General features: G+C 48.7%; 1 protein-coding gene across 2 annotated transcripts in view; it reads right to left on the bottom strand.

Annotated features, from left to right (window-relative positions):
- Positions 1-13,977, bottom strand: part of SCARA3 (scavenger receptor class A member 3) — a 34,365-nt gene extending 20,388 nt beyond the window's left edge. For both annotated transcript variants that reach the window (XM_081269042.1, XM_081269043.1), the window contains exon 1: positions 13,674-13,977. In XM_081269042.1, coding sequence (XP_081125168.1) covers positions 13,674-13,680 — 7 coding nt within the window. In that variant the 5' untranslated portion in view covers positions 13,681-13,977. The remainder of the gene's footprint in view (positions 1-13,673) is intronic.
- Positions 13,978-20,737: the final 6,760 nt, after the last annotated feature.

Raw genomic sequence — 20,737 nt, 5'->3', positions numbered from 1 at the left:
CCTAAAAGTAAATTTACTGGATTAGATCATAAGGACATCTTGATGTTCTGTTTAATTAACAAGTTACTATGGGGGTATATAAATTTTATTTTTACCCACACAGCTTATGAATATGTACAGATATGCTAGACCCTCCCAATAAACTTTATCATAAAAAGTATGAGTTGCATTCAAAGGATCTCCATATTTTATCTTGTGCATTTCAAAATTCTTAGCAAAGGGCTGGGGGTATGTAGCTTAGTGGTAGAAGTGTGTGCTTAACACGTGTGAGGCCCTGGGTTCAGTCCCCAGAATGTGTGCATGTTTGTGCACACACACACGCACACACACACACATACCACACAATTATTAGCGAGACTTTGGACTCTGCCTGGAGACTCTGGAGACGCCAGTTTCCCGATGGCCATCTGGAAGATGGATGTTTCCCCCTAGCCTCTTGTTTCTCTCCTCCCCGAGTTTTTCAGAGAACAGATGAGTTGGGGTGAGTAAAAATCTTCACCAACAGGTAAGGCCTGGCATTGATGAGTCAGTATATGTTGTGATCAATCAGAAGGGATGGGGACTGATCCAGGGTGAGAGTGGGACAGCCTGGGAGGAGGACCTTCCAGGGTCCAGGATTATGATACCAGACTTCAGTCCAGCTGCCTGGGCCTCCTGCCTCTCACGGTCACCTCTCCTCTCTTCCCTGTCTTCTCATGCACCCAAGGCTGTGCTCTCTCTGTCCTGATGCCCAGCCTCTGTGCTTATTTTCCCGTCCTGTTTCAGCCCCTAATTTAATTTTTTCCCTCTTTTTCTTCCTCCTGATCCTCGCAGCTCCGTGCTATTTTCTCTCAACTTTAGCTCTGCATCGAGTAGCGTGTCTGTTAGTTTTCTAGTACCTAAACTGTATAGCCTGAGAATTATGTCTGGGTTGATGGTGATAGAAGCAGAAGCTCCAAGCTTGCTTTTCTCTGTTTTCATTTTTTAAATGGGATGGAGTGCTGGTTCCTGCCCCAGGGCAGTCTTCACTACAACCCCATAAATTTTACAGTCCAAAGTATCACTTTTACGGACAAAAAAACCTTGAGGTTCAAAGAAGTGAAGGAAACTGCTCAACAGCACACAGAACACAAGTGGCAAAGCCAAGACTTGAGCATCTTCCCACCAAACTTGAACCACCGAGGTAAGGCACAAAGGCTCTGCAAAATGCTAAGAAGTCTTGCTTCTGCAACTGAGGTCAGAAAGGAGGAGTGACAGGCACAAGTCGCAGCACACAGAGCCGTCTTGAGTTTCATCCTAAAAACCTTTGGAACCTGTGACCTCATTTCCCAAGGACTGCATGGTGACCACTGTGACCAACCAGAAGCTAAGATGCAGAGTCCCCAAGAAGACTTGTTGAGCAAAGGCAGCCCTGAACAGATGAGCAGGGAAGTTGAGAGACTTAAGTTCTGCAGCAAAGCCTTCCTTGAGCTTCCAGAGTTGAGTAAATCCGTGTTGCATGTGCTTCTCATGCTCTGTGTTTTCCTTTGATAGAGGCTTTCTCGCCCAGGACTTAAGTTCCTAGAACAGGGATTGATTCCATCTTCCCTGCTTTATCCAAAGCCCCCGACACAGTGACTGGCACACCAAAGGGCTCACAAACACAATTTCAAATAAAGCTATGAATGGTTTTGTATTTTGCTTTCTGCTAGGGGTTCTATGCTGTACCTTGACTCATTTGGGCATTGCTCAAGAGAACAGATCAGGAACCCATCCCCAGATATTCTGAGTTGAGTAAGACTTGAGACCAGGGCTTAGGACTTGGGAACTCCATTGCCCCCATGGATCCCTTCGACTGGCCTGTGAGAAAGATGGAGTGAGAATTTAGTCTCCCAGCTTGACAGGTTAGGAAACTGAGTTGAGAGGGGGACAGAGATACAGATGGAGAGAGATCAGGTCTTTACTGGCCGGCTTACATCACTGAGCAACTAGTGGCAAAACTTTCTGGTTCCTGGCTCTCCTCTCTACAATATTGGATTCCAGGTGCTTCTTGCCAATGGCACAATGGTGTACGTGTGTGAATCTGGGTGTGTAGGTGAGTGCTTCGGAGAGGGTTGTAAAGTGGGAGGAGGAAGGGATAAGAGGGATAAGAAGAGTGATGGGTGGGATACGACCAATCTCATAATTATCCTGCAAAATCAACCTTACAGCCCTGCTCTGTGACTCAAGGTGCCATTTCATCATCAATCTGCCAACAGTTTGTAGGGACAGCTCCCTGGACGGTCACGAGGTTCTGATGTCTTTCCTGCACACCAGAGGGCTGGAATTCCCGAGTGTCTTCTGTGCTCCTCTGACCTGAACCTCTCCCAGATCACAGGGGCCTCTCTGAGCTTGCAGAAGCCCTGCCTGGGTCCCCTCAGGGAGGGATTCCTGCCATTCCTGGGATCAGAGAGGATGTCCAGCCCCTGCTCCTCATTCCTCCCCACCCCTTGGTGGTGCTCCTTTGCCCTCCCTCGTGACTGGGCCTCCTCCCTGTTCTGGCTCCAAGGCCAATTTCATCACTTTGCTGTTTACTGCCTTTGCCGGAATCTGGGATGACTTAAATCAAGCGAGGCTGACACCAGCCTTCAGCAGACACTTTCTCCCCGAGCTTGGTCTTAACCTTGCTTTTTCAGTGAGAGCCCCTCCTATTGGCTGTCCCTAGCAAGTGGGAATCAGTAATGACCGCTTCCCGGTACAGTGAGGAGTGGCCCCTGGGAAGGGAAGTGACGGCTACCAGCCCAGAACTCACTAGACGGGGAGCTCAGGAGTGTTTGGCCATCTTCCCCGCGCTGACATCTAGCTCCATAACTCACAGCTCTCCCTAGTCCCTAAGGATGGCGTCCCCTCTTCCTAATCCCTGGATTTCCTTTCTCCAGGACGGAGCCTCAGACTCAGGGACTCCTGAGACACCCATGTCCGGAACATGGCAGCAACCGCCACTCTGGCCTCGTTTACTTTAATGAGAACATAATCCAAAGCATGCGTGAGACAGTCACGGGCCCAGCCTTCGCCAGCACAGGCTCATGGAAGTCACATTATGCGGAGATTGTTCTGTCCCGAGAACAGATGCACACACAAACACGAAGAACAAGAAGAGCCTGGCAGAACACCGAGGTGTGATTGATTAGAGGATGATCAGCCAGGGCGGACCAAGCAGGGTGGACAGAGGTGGGAGAAGACCCTCCTCCTATTCCCATGCTCTTCCCTGCATCCTCCTGGGCCATCGTAGGGCTGGGGGCACCAGCTTTCAGAAGTGTCTTCGGAATTAGCAAACCACAGGCAGGGGAGTGGGAAGGGAACTCATGTCACAGAGTCACTTCTACTGTGTTACAAAGGCTAAGGTTAAGTGACCCGCCAGCCAGTCAGTGGTTCCCAGATGTCCAGGATCTGGAGCAAGATCCAGATATGTGTAAAGTGTCTGCAGAGACCTACTCGGGAGGTCCCAGCTTGGAGGCCACTCGGTCCCAGCAACTTGTCACCTCTTTCATTCAGGAAACCTCCCTCCTCTCCTGATACCGCAGCGGGCATTCAGCAGAGGGCCTGATTGATGACCCTTCAAGGGCCTGTGTCCTGAGTTAATTCTTACCCTCTGCTGCTTTAATCATGAGCTTATTTTTATGAAAAAGAAGAAGATTAATAACTTCAAATATGGTTTAAATCTGGCTTATTATTAGATCTCTCTGTGGCTAGGGAGTTTATGCCCCGAGTTTGTAAAGGCTTCAGGCAGTGGAGTCAAAATTAGCACACAGAAGCCTGAGGCTTGAGCTGCCCAGAAGGAACTGGTGGGGGAGAGCAGGGACAGTAAGATATGGCCCTGCTTCCCCCCTCACTTCACAGCCTGAGAATAAGGGCTATGATGATGTTCCCTTAAAATTAAAAGGGCTCTGGGTTGTGTAGGTGGGAGGGGTTATTCTCCCTGCTGCAGCTAACTGTCTTCATATGCTGCCTGCATTTCCATGGCCCGCTGCAATAAGGCTGTGGTCCTCATTTGTGTCTTGCAGAAACACCCTTGAAATTAAACCTGCCACCAGCTGGAAGCTGAGGAGTGCCTCCAGGTTGCTGGGAATGGCAGGGGAAGTCCTCTAGGTTTCTAGAAGGCAGAAATGGCTTCTGTTACAGGTGCACAGTTTTTCTCTTTTCCTTCCTCTTATTCTGTTGACTTCAAGATCAAAAACAAGAGGAGATGGACTTAGGAGAGGACACTGGAGAAGAAAATCTGTTTCTTTCTTTTTCTTTTTTTAATTGTTTATTTATTTATTAGGTGGTGCTGAGGATTGAACCCAGGGCCTCATGCGTGCGAGGCAAATGCTCTCCACTGAGCTACAACCCCAGCCCCCGGAAAAGCTGTTTCTTGATGTGGAAACCTTAGTAAAGGCTCCTGGGGGACCCATCAGGGCTGCTCTGGGAATCATAAAAAAGCAAACACCTAAACGCCCTCCCAGAGCATAGCTTTGATATAACCTTGCTCATTGACTCAGTAGCTGCCTCCCTTGTCCGAGGCCTCAAGGACCCAAGCTGTGACAAAGGAAGGTCCCAGTCCCTGTCATAAAGAAGCCAACCTCATGGATTATCTAGTGAAGGCACAGCCAGCCTCCATGCTTCCCGTGGCCATTGTGCCCAAATCACAGGCAGCAGGCTTGGGGGAAAATCAGACTGCCCTTGAAGGCCAGGGATGCAAGAGCAGACCGATGCAGTGGGGGACCACGGGAGCTCTGGAGGGGCCTCTGTCCCGGTGGTGCATTTGTGGTAATCTTCTACCCAAACCTTGGAAGGATGGCCCCAGAGGAGGAAGGCCTTGTGTTTGAGCCTTTCTTCCCACAGAGCCACGTAGAAGGTTGGCTTGGAGGTGCCCGTCTTGGCACATCTCTGGGGGCTGATCTTGCCTCACCACCTCTGGGATGGAAACCCCGGACCTGCTCACCAATGGCTAACTGTGGCTGCTCAAGCTGCTTTCTTCTGGCTGGCCAAAAAAATGCGCAGTTGATCCACTCTTCCGCCTTTCTGCGACTGCATTCTTCCATCCGAGCCGGCGAGGGTGGGTGGTGGTTCGAGGAATTGAATAAAAGGCCTTTCTTTGGGCACTTCCACGGCCATATTTTGATGATTATCTTCAGCAGAGTTCAGAGTGGGTTTTCAAAACAGCCAACTGGGTCAGGAAAAATAAGGCTTTCAGAGTCTTCTGGAGAGCCCATGCTATCTTTAAAGTTGCAGCACAGCTATAGTTTAAGGTTGGAGAAGGCTGCAATTAAGGCTGCAGAGTGGTTTTCATTAGTACCCTGCGCCACCGCCTCCTTCCAGGTTTCCTTTGCGGGTAATCTGTGTTCCCGTGGGAATCCTCGGCCCCTCTCAGCTTCAAACAAGCTGGGCCTCTCCTTCAGATTCCAGTGCTCAGCCCCTGGTCCTCCTCGGCCTCCGTGGTTCTGCCATCTCTTTCCTCCCGCTCACCTCCCTGTTGGTCCCCACCCTTAAGCTCCTCTGTTCCTGAACTCACATCTGCTACCCTGGGGCAGGTGGCTCCTCTTCCAGTCCCTGTCACCTGCGTCTGAATGCTTCCTCTGCTGCCTTCTACTGTGGTTTTTGGCCATCACAGAGCTTGGGGGTAAGTCCCCCCTTTATCCGACACCCTCCTCATCCACGATGACTGCCCTCCCTCTCTTGCCCTTGGTTTTTCTCACTGGGACGCTGCTGCAATTTGGGTTGCACAATTTTTCATCAGATGGAATTTATCTCCTCTGCAGGCATTTCATATCCTGGTCTCCATGACAACCCCAAATGACCACCCCCATTTCTAAGTAAGAGAACTGGGCTTTTCACTCATTCAGGAGTCACTCCATGACATCCACACTGGTCCCCAGGGTGGGGACAGCCCCTTCTCCACTTCCTAGAACCACAAATTCAGTGAGATGAGAGGCTGGAAGTCCCCAATTCGCCTGATCCCTGTCATCCCCTTTGGTACTTAAAATCCCACATGCTATTTTTCACCATTTGAGGTCCACACTGTGTGTCCTGTGGCACTCAGTGTCCCCTTTCTGAGCTTCCTGTTCCTTGGGTCTAAGGCGTGGGAGTACCCTCCAGTTTCCTGAGCAGCTGTGAAAATTCAGTAAGATGCTGAATGAAGAGCAGCTGGCACACAGTGAATGCTTGATCAAGGATTATACAGGGCACAGTGGTGCACACCTCTAATCCCAGCAGTTTGGGGAGGCTGAGGCAGGAGGATTGCAAGTTCAAAGTCAGCCTCAGCAACCTAGGGAGACCCTAAGCAACTTATCAAGACCCTGTCTCAAAATAAAAAAGGGCCAGGGATGTGGCTCAATGTTAAGCACCCCTGGCTTCAATTCCTCAGACCAAAAAAAAAAAAAAAAAAAGGATTGTGTGGCTTTTATTAGGGTTGTTTTTCTATCCTACTGAACTGTCATCTATGGTCATATGCCAATCCCCATCACTCAGGACAAATTCCAGCTTCAAAGAAATGCATTTTTCAAAACATATCCTATGGAAGAGTAATTCCAAAATATTCTTTGTGATAAAGGGGTTCTTTGGCCAAGGAAGTTGGAAAAATGCTGTGCACTGTATCACCATCAGAGAGTCACATGAGCATAGCAAATGTTTTGAAAAGTTCTGCCAAAAAAAAGCCTATTTAAATCTGTATTTCAGTCCAATATTTCTCAGACTTATTTAACCACAGCACTTCCTGCCTATCTTAAAAATATATATTTATATATGTGTGTGTATATTATATATATATAATGTTATATGTTGTATATTATACATATTATATATAATATACATGCACATTATATATATGTGCATATTATATACAATATTCATACATATTATATATGTGCACATATATGTATGTATGTATAGAATATGCACACACACATATATACCTGTTAATTCTATGGGACTGTTATTCGGAGATATGCCTCCTTTGGAGAACACCATTCTAGAAAATGGCATCACTGGACTGGATGATTTCTTCATCCTGTTTCCTGCCATCAACTTGCTTGGAGGCAACATTTATGTTGGAACTCGAGCCTCCGTGACCTGGAACCCCTATGCTGGCCGCAGCTCAGCCTACCCATTCTGGGGCACAAAGCTTATTGCTGTTCCCCTGTGTGGTCTTGGGCTCCTGTTCTGCACCCCTCAACTGTTTTTCCTCGTCCCACCTGCACTGAACCCTTACCCCCTTACCTTCACCCACCTTGAACCCCGAGAGCAGCCTTGCCACAGGGCCAGCCTTAGCCCTGGATCCTGCAGCCCTCTCTCCTGACCAGGGCATGAGTCAGTGCTCAGCCTATTTCCTCTGCACGGTGGTGGCTTTTCCCCACCCAGCCCAGTGGAAGCATGGCAGAGAGTGGCATGGACTTGGCTCCAACCAAGTCCTGCCACCAAGAGCCTGCCTTCCAACTCCTCAGTTCCTTCTCCTCTCTGTCCACATCATTCTCCAAAGATGAGCTCACCTCCTTCAGTTCCAAAAAGATGAAGACCATTAGGTCCCAACCCTTTACCTTTCCTCAGCTGCCTCCAGATGCCTACCTCCCACACCCAGCATAGGGAGGGAAAGACACCTCTCTGGTTTGGGTCTCGGTAGCTCAAATAGCTGCCCTCTGGCTCAGCAACCCTCTTTAGGAGCTTTTCTTAAGAGAGTAATTAGAAGAGGAGGAAAAGGCAAGAAGTGTGTGGAGAAGATCGATACTTGCTGTGATTAAACCCGAGGAATGTGAATGGCCCTACTGCTTCTCTGCAGGCAGTTAGAGCTGCACTACAGAGCGTTATTCAATGATCTACAGATGAATCTATGTTTATTGCCTGGAAAAGATATTTATGTGCTTTTTTTTATTTTTTTGGTACTGGGTAATTGAACCCAGAAGTGCTTTACCACTGAGCTACATCCCTGCCCTTTCTACGTTTTATTTTGAGACAGGGTCTCACTAAGTTGAGGAGGCTGGCCTTGAACTTGAGATCTTCCTGGCCTCAACCCCAGAGCTGATGGAATTACAGGTGTGCCCCACTGCACCTGACATCTTACTGATTTTTAAAAAACATATTTTGATAGTAGGAAAGGAAAGGGGGGGGGGGTTGGACATGTTAAGCACTGGCTTTGCCACTAAGCTACACCTCTGGCCCTTTCTGTTTATGTTATCTATTTATTTTTGGTACTGGGGATTGAACTCAGGGGCACTTGACCATTGAGCCACATCCCCAGCCCTATTTTGTATTTTATTTAGAGACAGGGTCTCACTGAATTGCTTAGTGCCTCATTGTGGCTGAGGTTGGCTTTGAACTTGCAATCATAGCCTCTGTCCGAGCCACTGGGATTATAGGCATGCTCCACTGTGCCTGGCTAATTTTTAAAGTTCATATGACAGAATAAGATGGATGGCATTATCCTTCCTATGTATATGGGGGGAGTCCACGTGTAAATGCACATGAAAAGATCCCTTTTCTGAATTTTTTGATTTTTTTTTTTTAAGTAACAAGTACCATACAGAGATCACATGTGGTCAGGAATGCAAACCTCTTGTTTTCTGTACCATTTCTCCCTTCCTTGTGTCCCCCCATGGAGAACCTCTCCTCTTCCCTCCTCCCATGCCCCAGCTCTCTCCCCTTCTCTTCTGTCCCTCTGCTTTCAAAGGGGCACAGGCCATCCCCACCTTAAAAGTCCCTTTCTGCCTGGCCTGCTTTCCATTCTGCCCACTCCTTCTTTGTTCCTGAAACCTCTTCCCTCAGACCCTAGGTCCCCTTCCCACCCCCTCCCCCTTGGCAGCTGCCTTTCTGCAGAGCAGCTAACTGGAACCCAGCTAACTCTGCTGCTCCCCGGGTGGACGTTTCCTCCTCCGGAGCCGTCCCCTCTCACTTTCCATGGCATTGCCGTCCTACTTCTCTGCCTGTGTCCCTGACCACTCCTCTTGGCTCTGTACATTTTCTTCCTCCCCCTCTCTAACAGTGCAGATTCACCAGCATGGGCTAAAGTCTTGAGAGGATGTCTCTAGGGAGGAGCAAACAGACCTCCTCCTGACACACCCTTCCAGGGCTTTCCACGACCCACAGGATGCAATTACAAGCCTTGAGTTGGCACTCGAGGCCACTCTGACCTATGGCTCTCAGCTTCTCTTGGCAAACCTCAACTCCAGGCAAATATCTCTACTGGCCACCACTAGACACACCTCCCTGGGGACCTAATGTCCAACTCTGGCCAACACAACTTCCTGCCTCTCCTGCCTGACCTGGTCCAAGGCTCCCTCACCCTTGGACTGAAGCCTTTTGGAAATGCTCACTTGCTCTCTGGGGCCTCCTGTTGAATCCACTGTCCGTGTCACTCATTTGTTCTTTTGCACCATCTGCCTTGATTATTCAGCTCTAGTAGATGTGTGCATCCTGTCTCTGCCCACATCCCTGCCTCCCTTCCAGCTGGCCTGCCTCCTCCCCAAACGCAATTGCTTGGTACCTATTGGCTGACTAAGAAGTGTGAGGTGGCATCCAGAATAACCAGGGGCTTAGCTGGGCGTCAGGTGGGGTGGGGGTATCTCATCTGAATGGTGAAGAATGTGTCTGCAGGTCTCCAGATGGAGAGGTTGAGGACACTGCTGGAAATGTGGGTCGTGAGCTAGAGAAGTACGTGTGGTGCCATCAGCCTATCCCCAGTGTCCAACGGATGAGACCGGAGAGACTGCAGGGAAGGAGCTCAGCAAGAGCCTGGGAGTCTGTCTGCTGCCAGGGACACTGAGAAGCAGAGCAAGGAAGAGAGCCAGGAAGAGAACCGATAGCACCCTCCTCGGAGCCCTCTTACAACCCTTAGCATTGAAAGTCTTGTTTGAATGAAGTGTGTTAGTGAAGGGTAAATGCCTTCAGAGAAAGGACAATGTCTAGACTCTTTGTACCTTTCCTGGCCGTTAGACATCTGTAGACTTGCAAACCCTGCGGTCAGGCAGTTGATCTATAATCCCTAAACAGAGCATGTATCTTTATTGAAACCCGTGTTAGGACCTGAGGGCACCATGTATGATTTTTGCTGCTAAGGACCTCAGCCCAGTGGGGGGCTCAGATGTTACACTGAACAAATGTCATCATCACCCCAATTACCAGGGAAAAGGCAGAGATACCATGCTGACGAAACTACACTGACACTGCCCTGTGAGGTCACCGAGTCTCCTTGGAAAAGGGGGACTAAGGCCCAAGAAGTCCAGGGACTTTGTCGCAGTGATAAAGCTGGTCTGTAACAGGACTGGGCTGACCTCAGGGCTTCAGTCCTCCCAACATAAACACACACAAACACACACACACCCCACAGGTGGTGCACATATGAGTGGCACAGGCTGTCACGCTGGCCTGGCTGCCAATTCTAACACCTTTCCAGAACAGCTGCCTGACATGGAAACTGCCAAGCTATCTCCAAACGCCTGTGTTTTTTCCTCTTTCACAAATTAGCTCTGGGATGTGAGTCTTCTGTTATTAAAGTTACCCAACTAAATGGCAGGGTGACCATTTTTGTGGGGGAATGTTTGAGAGTTTGCAGCTGATCTCTAATATCTGAAATTTAAGTACTCTGCCCCCCCCCCCCCCGAATCAGGCTGCTTGGTGGCTTTTTTCATCTTTGCAACATCAGATCCTTGCCTTCTGACCCAGGTCCCTCCTGGTGACCAGAGGTCCAGGAATGAGGACCAGGGAGGCAGATATCTCCCAGGACCTAGGGCTGCTGTTTTTGCAGCCCCCCTTTCTCCCTTTTATGTAGTACACTCTCTGCTTCTGCGGGGAGGGCCCTGGAGCAGCAGGGGGTGGCTCTGCCCTGGGCGATGCAGGCAGGTGGCTGAGCACAAGATCTCCTAGGCCCAGCCCACAGCAGGCCCGATTCCCATCATCCTCCACTGAGTTGCTTCTAATTCCCCAAATGCTGCTGGAGCCCAGAGCTCCTGGGCCTGGGGACCACCCAAGAGGAGAAAGGGGCCCAGAGGGGGAACATGACAGGACTTGGGAAGACAGTCTGTGGCCTACTCTCTAATCAAGCATCTTCATGGCAAACCCAACTGCTTCTTGGAGGTCTGGGAGAGCTTTCTCATCAAGACCCTGTCATGGCGGGTGTGAAATGGTCCCACAAGTGGCTGTTAATGGCTCAGAAAAGCAGTGGGAAGCTCCGAGGTGAGCTTGTCGCCAAGGGGCTGGTGGCAGCTGGGTATCCCTCAGGGTTATGTGTGAGAGGGGCCAGGTGCCAGCTTACATTAAAAGATGTGGCTGCCTGGGAGGCCTGGCTGGCTGGATGTCAGGCAAGAGGGGCCTGCTGGAGGGAACAGCCTGGCTGGCAGAGTGGGCCTTGGCGCTCAGCCACCGGTGGGCTGTGCTGCTCCACAGGCGTGTTTTCTTGTTTGAGTAAGTCCCTGCCACGCCCCTTTCCCCCTGAAACACCACATCACCATGTTTGTTTTGAGCAAGGGACCATATCTTTGCCAACAGATGTAACTGGCAGATTGGCGGGAGCTCTGGAGCAGCCTGTGGAGCCAGCCTCCCTCAGGGAGAGGCTCTCTGGAAGGGGCCACTGCCCAGCTCTGAGGGGCACTTTGCTTTTTCCACTTGGGTGAGAAAAATCCTGGTTCTTCACACTCCACAGACCCCAAAGGCCAAATATTTGCTGTGTGCCTTGATGTTTCCATCTCAGGTAGAGGCTGTGAGGGAGGGAGGCAAGCTGGACGCCAACCCTGGCCTTCCCAAGCAGCAGTGTACCGTGGGGCCCTGGGATGCCACAGATCACCAAGGATTGCCAAAGAGCTGTCTTAAAGGCCTCCGTGGCCAGGAGTCCGTTGGCACCTGCGGAGGCTGCTGGTTCAGAGCAGGGCAAGGAGGCGAGAGGGCAGGGCTGGGGCTTCATTCTGGGAGTCACAGCCTCCCTGTCAGCAGAAAGGAGGCCCCAGGCATCTGGTGACACATATCAGCAGCCACCCCCAGGAACCTCTTCCTAGATATTCATCCACACCAGCTCTTTTCTCCTCCATTCCACAGGCTTTGGGCTGGCCTGACCTTCCCGCACTCTATTTTCTCTTACAGTGTTTGTCTGGAATGTTGGTGCAGCCCAAACCGCTCTGAGAATGTGTAGCATCTTACCACCCTCCAAGGTTCAGGGCAGCCTGTGACCTATAGGATGTGGTAAGATGTGGCTAAGAGCTTCCTGGACCCTTCTGGTAATGCCTGTCCCAGGGCCTGCTCCCGGGGGAAGGGAGAGCTCCAGAGATGTGGCCGCCAGGAGCTCAGTGGGTGAGGCTCCCCTCTGCCTGCCAAAGGAACTCCCCGGGGTTGATTACAACTGGCTTGGCTCATCTCAGACAGTCCAAGACATGGTGTGGCCATGAGGAAGCACAGGCAGAGGTGCCAGAGGCCAGATGGAAGGGAACAGCAGAGAAGCAGGGGTGTGCTCAGGACTGGAAGCCAGGAGCCCTGGGTTCTGGTCCCCTGACTAGCTGGCAGGTTTAAGCAAGTCTCTTCTCCACAGGGCCAGCCACAGACTTTGGGAGGACCAGAGCAAATAAAAGTGAGAAGTTGCTTGTTAGAAAATCATGATGAATTTCAAGGCAGCATGAGCAGAGCAACAAACCAAGTGCACAGCCCCGTGCGACTGCGGAGGTTACACATCCATGAAGCCAGCTCTACCTGTTGAGGCCTCAGTTTCCTCAACCCTACAATGTAGAGGCTGCATCAGTCAGAGCCTTGTCTGTGGACCCCTTTCTTCAAATGAACCCTCAGACTTTTGCATCAAAGAGACAAATAGCTGCTCTGTTTGCAACAGACTTGTGAGGTCTGGGCCCCCCTCCACACCTCCATATCTTCCTTCACAACACCTGAAAGTATAGTTTAGAGCCCTGTGGTCTCTTGTGTCCTTGTGGGTGAGATGGCGAGGTTCTCACTGCTAGAACCCAAGCATCCAAGGGCTCCTAACCAGAGACTATTGAAAGGCACTGGAGAGGGTCCTAAACCCCTGAAAAATTCTGCCCTACAGCCTGTCTCCAAAGACTGCTTCTTTCCCAGCCTCGAAATGAGTTTGAAGATCAGCGCTCTTCCCAGGGCCTCAGAAAAGCCCAGAAAGGCCTCTTGATTACACCTCTGGTTCTTATTTCTATCCCACACTGGCCACAAGGACTGCCCTGAGGATGGCCCCTATCTGGACTCAGTTCTGGCCCGTGGGACTTCCCTAGCTTCTTTGCACCAGGTCAGAGGGCAGGTCAGGCCAGACAGTGTTGAAGGCTGGCAGGAAGAGGGCCCAGCTGAAGGCTGTGTCCCTCTTGGGGTGGGGATCCTCGGCCTGGCAGCGGGCAGAAGGGTAGGTGGCCGCTGCAGGAGCCTCTGGATGGGTACTCAGGATGGGAAGCTACGTGCTAGAAGTTGGGCTGGTGACAGCCTTCTACGTTGACTGGCTAAAGGGATCGGAAACTTCTCTGGACTTTAAATTTGTTTTTGAGGAATAGGATAGAGCTTCAGAGGGAGGAGGGGCGTGCGTGATCCCTCTTAAAACTTGACCCTGCTCTTCAGGATTCGGTGCTACCCCACCCCACTCCGCACTACCTGTCGTGGGGTAACCAGAAAGGGAGGAGACCACCCTGCTCTCAGCCCTGCCTGCAGGAAAGGCGCCCCGCTTTGTTCTGGCCTGGGGCTGGGCTCCGGGTGGTCGGCGGGGTCTCTCCGCTTACCTTTCATGGTCCCGCGTGCGGGGGCCTCGCGAGGGCCCCGTTGCAGGCGCTCGAGCTGCGGTGGACGCAGCGGGAAGCGGCGGGTCCTCCCGGGCAGCGATCGCCGCCCCTACGCGCAGCCCGCGGGAGTCACGCCGCAACGTGCCCCGGCGGAGGCGGCGGGCCGAGGGGAGGGTCCCGCGGGGTCGCAGCCTGGGGACGCCCCGCCGGGCGCCTAGCGCTGCGCCCCGCCGCCGCGCTGCCCGCCGGAGCCGGCAAGGTCTGCCGCCGCCCCTCGCCCCGCCGCCTCCTCCGGCCGCGCTCGCATCCCTCCCTCCGCCTCCTCCTGCTCGTCACTTCTTGGGCCCCGGCCCAGATCAACTTCCTTGGTATTTTCAAAACTGCCGCGGCCGGGCCTCTTTGTGCCGTCGCGGCTGCACAGGGGCGCACCGGGAGGGCTGTCTGTCGCAGCTGATTTCACCACTGGGACCGCCTCGTGGCTGAAGCGGGGACCCTGGGTTTCACAGCGCTGCACGTTTTTCTTACCCATCTAGGAGGTCGAGCGGCCGGGAGAAGGAAGGCCTCCTGGGATCCAGCCCCAGCCCCTGCTGTTCCGGTTTGCCCCGCACGGTTCCCATTTGGAGCCCCTCAGTCCCCCCGCAGGCCGTCTGTGGAGGTCGCCCTAGTTCTGCCACTGCAGACCTGAGTGACTTTGGACATCCACTTCTTCTCCAGGCCTCGGTTTTCCTCCAGAGAGACCTGGACCAGGAGCGCTTCCAAATTCTGGGACTTCTTTTGCGGTGGGGCCTCTGGTGTAAGCAATGACTTTTGAGAGGTGACTTCAAACAAGGAACTGTGACCCGTGTCATAAACACTCCTCGTGTGTCATTTTTCATTAATTGAGCAAACATTTATTGAGCACCTACCAGGTCCCAGGCTGTGCCCTAAGCTCCGGGGAATGTGCAGGGACATGTCATCAAAGGTCTGTCAACAATTAGAAAAGCAACAAAACAGAGGTGAACTGAACATTGTGGTAGGAAAGGACAAGGACAAATGGGACCACAGAGTGGCATGACCCAGCCTGTTCTCTTGATTGCTACAGTCAAGCCCTGCCCTGCACTCCTGGGCCTCTGCACCAAAGGCATTAAGACTGGAGTATATCAGTGAGGCCAAGCGCGGGAGAGAATTTTCTCCTTGAGCTGAGGACAGCCACCTCTGTTTACAAACTCCAACAGATCCAGAAAAAAAATCACTTGTCTCCAATTGTTCCACCTTGCAGGGGCTAGTTTATAGTATGCAAAGAGCATCTTTCCATTATATTAGCAGAACCTCACAGTGACCTCAAGGGACAGAGACCAGGGATCCAGCTCCCTGTTTTACAAATGAGGAGATTAAGGGTCAGAAAGGACATTACCTCCCTGGGAATACTCATGAGGAACTCCTGGGACCTTGTATCAGAATTCCCAATCTGAGTCTCCTGGGGTTGTGGCATGGATCAAGGATCAAACTTTCAGTTTGCAGTCAAAGGAAACTACTTCGTCTGATACCCCAACATGAATTTGCTTAACCCTTGTAATGGTTAAACTGAATTGCCAATTTGATTGGATTAAGAGATGCTGATGATTAAGAGGTTTCTAGGTGTGTCAGTGAAGGTGTCCAGGTGATTGGCATGAGGGATAGCGAACTGAAGTGGAGACCCTCCCTAAGAGTGGGCAGCACATTCAATAGGATGGTGGCTTAGATGGAATAAAAGTTGGGAGAACAAGGAAACAGCAGCAGATGCAAGCTTGATTTTTCTTGAAGGTTTCTTGATTGCTGCTGTGATCCACTAAGGATGTCAGATTCTCACTTCTTCAATCTTCCAAAGCCAGTGATTTTCCAGGGAGTTTCCAGAAGTCTTTGGTCTCAGACTAGGATGGCACTGTTGATCCCTCTTGTTCTGGGGCTTCAGCCTCTAGAACTGTGCAGCTACTGGTTCTTCCAGCTCTCCAGCCTGCAGGTGGACTATCCAGCTTCTGGTTGCATAAGCCAACTTGATAAATCCCCTTTTTATAATCATAGTTCCTGTTGATTCTGTTCCTCAAGGAGAACCCTGACTAATATAGCCCTCACAACAGCCTATGAGATAGGCACATATTTTTTTCATCTATCAGAGGAGGACATGGGATGGAGGCTTTATCATATGCGTAGCATTCACTTGCTAGTAAGTGGAGATCTGGGGATTTAAACCCAGGCAGGCTAAATCCAGCTCCTGTGTGCTCAGGGACAGAAGGTCACACTGCTTTTCAAAATGTGCTCCCAAAATATTGTGGACAGAAAGAACAAAACATGACCTTTGATTTTACCCTCGCTTCTTGGAGTTTGTGGTGAAAGGGCCTCACCCTGGTGTGAAGGTACCACTCACCTCTGCCCTTTGGGCCTTGAGAATGGGGTTGTTGTATCCTGGGGTGTTGCCATGATGGGATCGTGCAGATGCACCATCAAAGAAATGAAGACAGCTGGACCCTGACAGCAGACGAGCCCGGGGTGAGCAGAGTGGGACCCAGGCCTGAAGAGGTACAGGATGAACTCCAGCTCCAAAGGGACTCCAGAGAGAGGGGCCCAGCTTTGCAGTGAGACCAAAAAGAGCCCGTGAGGAGTTGGTAGAAGCAAGGGGTCAAAGAACCTGAGCAAAGAAGGCAGAAAGAGGAGCGTGTGATAGGAACAGAGGACGTCAGAGAATGAGAAGGGAAGAGACAGGATTTCCTGAAGGGCACTACAGCCATTGGGTGACCAATTTTGACTGATGTTTCAGGCACATTTTACCAACAGCTAGACCATGGACCTGGTTCAGGGCCATCAAGGTAGGGTGAAAACTTCCAAAGGGGTCCTCTGCACTTTGGCCCTTTCCTTTGACTTTCAACATCTGTCCTAGTAACAGCTCACTAGAGAAACAGAACCAATAGGATGTATACAGTGCCCCCCATCCTCAGGGGATATGGTCTAGGACCTGCAGGGGATACCTAAAACTACAGATCTTACCAAACCCTATGCACACTGGGTTTTTTTTTTTCACCTATGATGAAGTTTCATAAACAAATTAAACACAGTAAGATATTCACAAAAAAAGAATAATAAAATAGAACAACTACAACAACATACTATTAAAAAATTTATGTGAATATGGTCTCTCACAGTATCTTTCTAGGTAGGTAGCAGATACAGCTTGTATATACTGGACAAGGAGGAATTTGTGCTCTAAGATGGACAAAGCAAGATGCAGTGAGATTTCATCATGTTACTCAGAATGGCATACAATTAAAATGTGTGAATTATTCATTTCAAGAACTTTGCACAGACCACAGTCAACTGGGGGTAAATGAAACCATGGAAAACAAGACTATGGATAAGTAGGGACTATGTGTGTATGTGGCATGTGTGTGTGCTGTGTATATGTGACTCTTCTCATGGATGTACAGGGCCATGTCTCTCGGTATCTGGGTGTAGGTCTATATGGAGATATTACAGAGGTAGCATAGAGATAGAAAGGTTAAGGAATCAGCTCATGTAATCATGGGGACTAGAAAATAGAAAATTTGGAAGGCAGGCCTCAGGCTAGAGACCCAGAGAGGAACTTATGTTGCTGCTGGAGTCCAAAGGTCATGCAGAGGTAGAATTCCCTCTTCTTAAGGGGACCACAGTCATTTTTTTCATAAGACGTTCAGCTAATGGATAAGACCCATCATGTCCTGGAGGTTAATCTGCTTCACGCAAAGTCTGTTGATTTAAATGTTACTATCATCTAAAAAACTTCTTCACAAAAACATCTAGGATAGTGTTTGATAGATATCTCGGAAACTGGGTCCAGCCCAATTGACACATAACATTAGCCATTACAAACACCACTGACAGATCCATCTTGAATCTCTTTCTTCAGTCATCCTATTCCAAACACTTTTAGGTTTCCTTCTGAACTTTTTGACTTTTCTATGTCTTTTTGGCTCTGGATCAATCAATATATCTATGGTTTTTACTTTATTTTAAAAAAACAGTATGTCAGTTGCATACCATATCACACCACTACAAAACAGTATTTCTTTTAATATAAAAGCAACAGTTTTCCTAGTTTGGGGATGGAAGGAGTGGCAGGGTGGGAAATGGGGGAGAATGTGGGGTGCACTGGTATTCATTGTACTATTTATTTTAAAATCATAAAATTTATTTAATCAATACCCAAATAGTAAAAGACAGGAAATAATTAAAACCAGAGCTGAAATTAATGAAATTGAAATAAACAACAACAGAAAAATTTTAAAAATCAACAAAAAAGTTGTTTCTTTTAAAAAACAAATAAATTGATGATTTATTTAAAAATAAAAATAATAGTTTAAATTACTTGCAGATATATGCTATACTCCTAACAGGAAAAGAAAATAGGAAAAAAAAATCTGAGTTTCCCTGAAACCAATATGTTAATTTAATGCAATTATAATTACAGCATCATTTTTTTTTTCAATTGGGCAAAATCAATCTTAAATTCATACTGAAGAATTAAAGTCTGAGAATTACCAAAAAAATTTAAAAAGGAAGAATAATGGTGATTAACTTCTCAATATTAACTACTATTTTAAAACTATGTAATTAAAACTATATATTACACATGAATAAAGAAGCAAATAAGAGGAATAGACCAGAAGGTCCTAATATAGATCCAAGTTTATTTGACAAATATCATATATGAAAAAATGGCATTTCCACTTGGTGTGAATAGGGTGGTTTATTTGATAATCATGCTGACATGACTGGTTAGACATCTGGAAGAAAATGGTTAATCACTGCCTTATCCCTGTCTTACACATGCATCTATGTACACCTTCACACGCACACAAATTTCATTTTGATTAAATATCTAAATAAAAAAAATTAACGCACTGGAAAGCTAGAAGAAAAATAACTATCTTCTAGTTAGAGGAAGACATTTAATTTTTTTTCCTTACTTTTGCTTTAACACTGAGCTACACCCCAGTCCTCTTTATTTTTTATTTTGAGACAGGGTCTCATTAAGTCATTAAAGGGTCTCACTTGGTTACCCAGGCTGGCCTTGAACTTGGGATCCTCCTGCCTCAGCCTCCCAAGTTGCTGGGATGACAGTCATGTGTCACTGCACCTGGCCAGAGCAAGATGTTTTTAAGCAAGACACAGATTTAGAAACTACGAAGAAAAAGATAAACAAATTTCACTTGCATAAGAATTCTCATGTGTGAGGAGAACCACTGGCCACACGAAGGGTTGCTCTCTCTGTGTACTTAGAGAGCCGTTATAAACTCACAGGAAAAAGACGAACCAAGCCCACATATGGCTAGGCAAGTCACTGGGAAGGAAATTAGTTGAAAACAGTAAGCATTCAAGAAGATTAGGGTAGCAAAATATCATCATTCACCCACCAGATTGCTGCAGATTCCAAAGGACAACAGGCAGCTTGAAGATCATGTGGAATGGGCATTCTCCGAGAGGCGGGAAGTCACCACAACCTTTGGGGAAGGTCCATGGAAGACAGCTGAACCTCAGGAACAGCCATCTCTTTTATGCAGTGCTCTGGATTTACCTTAAACAGAGCAATAAAGGCACCAACAAGACTGAGGATGCCTCCAGACAGCTGCTTAGAGAAACAGCAGGAAGTTAGACCAGGGAGACAGCTGGATAAAATACGTTTAGCCTCCCCGTGTAATATGACGCAGCTGCGGAAAGGCATGAGTTGTTAGGTCTTTCTGTGCACTGCTGTGGAGGGATGTCCATGATATTTTATGAAGTGGAAAAGAATAAGTTGCAGAATGATGTGTGTCGTGTGACTTACTGTCTATAAGTAGAAGAGAAAAAGGCAACAATCCATTATTTATGTATATATATTTGCTTGTTAATATACACATACACATATTCCCAGTATGCAGACATCCATTGCTCTAGAAGCATGAGATTTAGAAAGGAATTGAAAATGGGGCAGGTAAAGAGAAGATTGATCATTCACTACCTATCCACCTTTCTCCCTAAATCTTGGAGGAAACCCAGAGCCAGCGTGTTCTGTGTCTTTGGGTGTTCTTAGCACCTCAACCTGATTCAGAGGTCAGCTTAAAACAATTTGAGAAGCACAGCATATTACAGGATTGCACAAAAGTAAACAGAGAGTACCGTGTGGACACAGAGAACCAGTCAGATCACCTGGCCAGCCAGAGTTGGTGTCTGAAACCACACAAGGGAGACAACAAATGACCAACAAAGTATCTTTAGGGTGGAAATGAGAGAGACATCTGGCAACCTCACTCTATGAGAAGGGGTCTGGGATTTGCACAAAGACACACTTAAGGTAAAATATAATTTTGGTTTCCAAATGTTGGGAGATGTGTCTTACAGAGGAGAGGATAACACAGATGCTGCCTTAGAAATAAGATAAAGGACAAAGAAAATGTAAGGAGGCAGACTTCAGCTCAGGGCAGGCAAAACAGTCAAGGGTTCCTCTGGGCCTCCCTCCTGTGCTTCTGTAAAACGGGACTAACAGCACTTGCTCCAACAGTGACACCGAGATGCAGTGAGGATGGGGTGGGAAAGCCTACACCAGCGATTTGTAAACTTGGGAGCAGTGCTCCTGAACTTTGGCTGCTTTTCTTGGAGAGTTTAAAAACTCTGATGCTGCCTGCAGATTAATCAATCATAACCTCTGGAGGTGGGATTCCACTGTGTAGCTATTATATGGTTCCATAGACAACCACTCAACTGAAATAATAATTAGTTGGATTCTAGGTGGTTGTAGAAAGAGTATGTTTGACTCGAAGTAAATCTGGGGCCATTTTTTTTCAAGGCTCCTTAACCTAACAATTGGAGCTAAAGGAGTTGAGTAACTTTGAAGTGAAATACAGATCACCTAACCAGTCTCTAATAGTAAAGTAGGGGGAATGTTTGTCTATTTCCAAGTACAGGAAGAACAACTCAGGATTGACCAGCCTCAAACCTTCTCCTCAAAAGATACTAAAGGGGGGGCTGGGGTGGTGGCTCAGTGGTAGAGCGCTTGCCTAGCATGTGCGAGGCCCTGGGTTCGATCCTCAGCACCACAT

This window comes from Spermophilus citellus (genome assembly GCF_964194105.1).
Source record: "Spermophilus citellus genome assembly, chromosome: 16".
NCBI lineage: Eukaryota > Metazoa > Chordata > Mammalia > Rodentia > Sciuridae > Spermophilus > Spermophilus citellus.
This window is presented reverse-complemented; position numbering and strand designations above follow the sequence as displayed.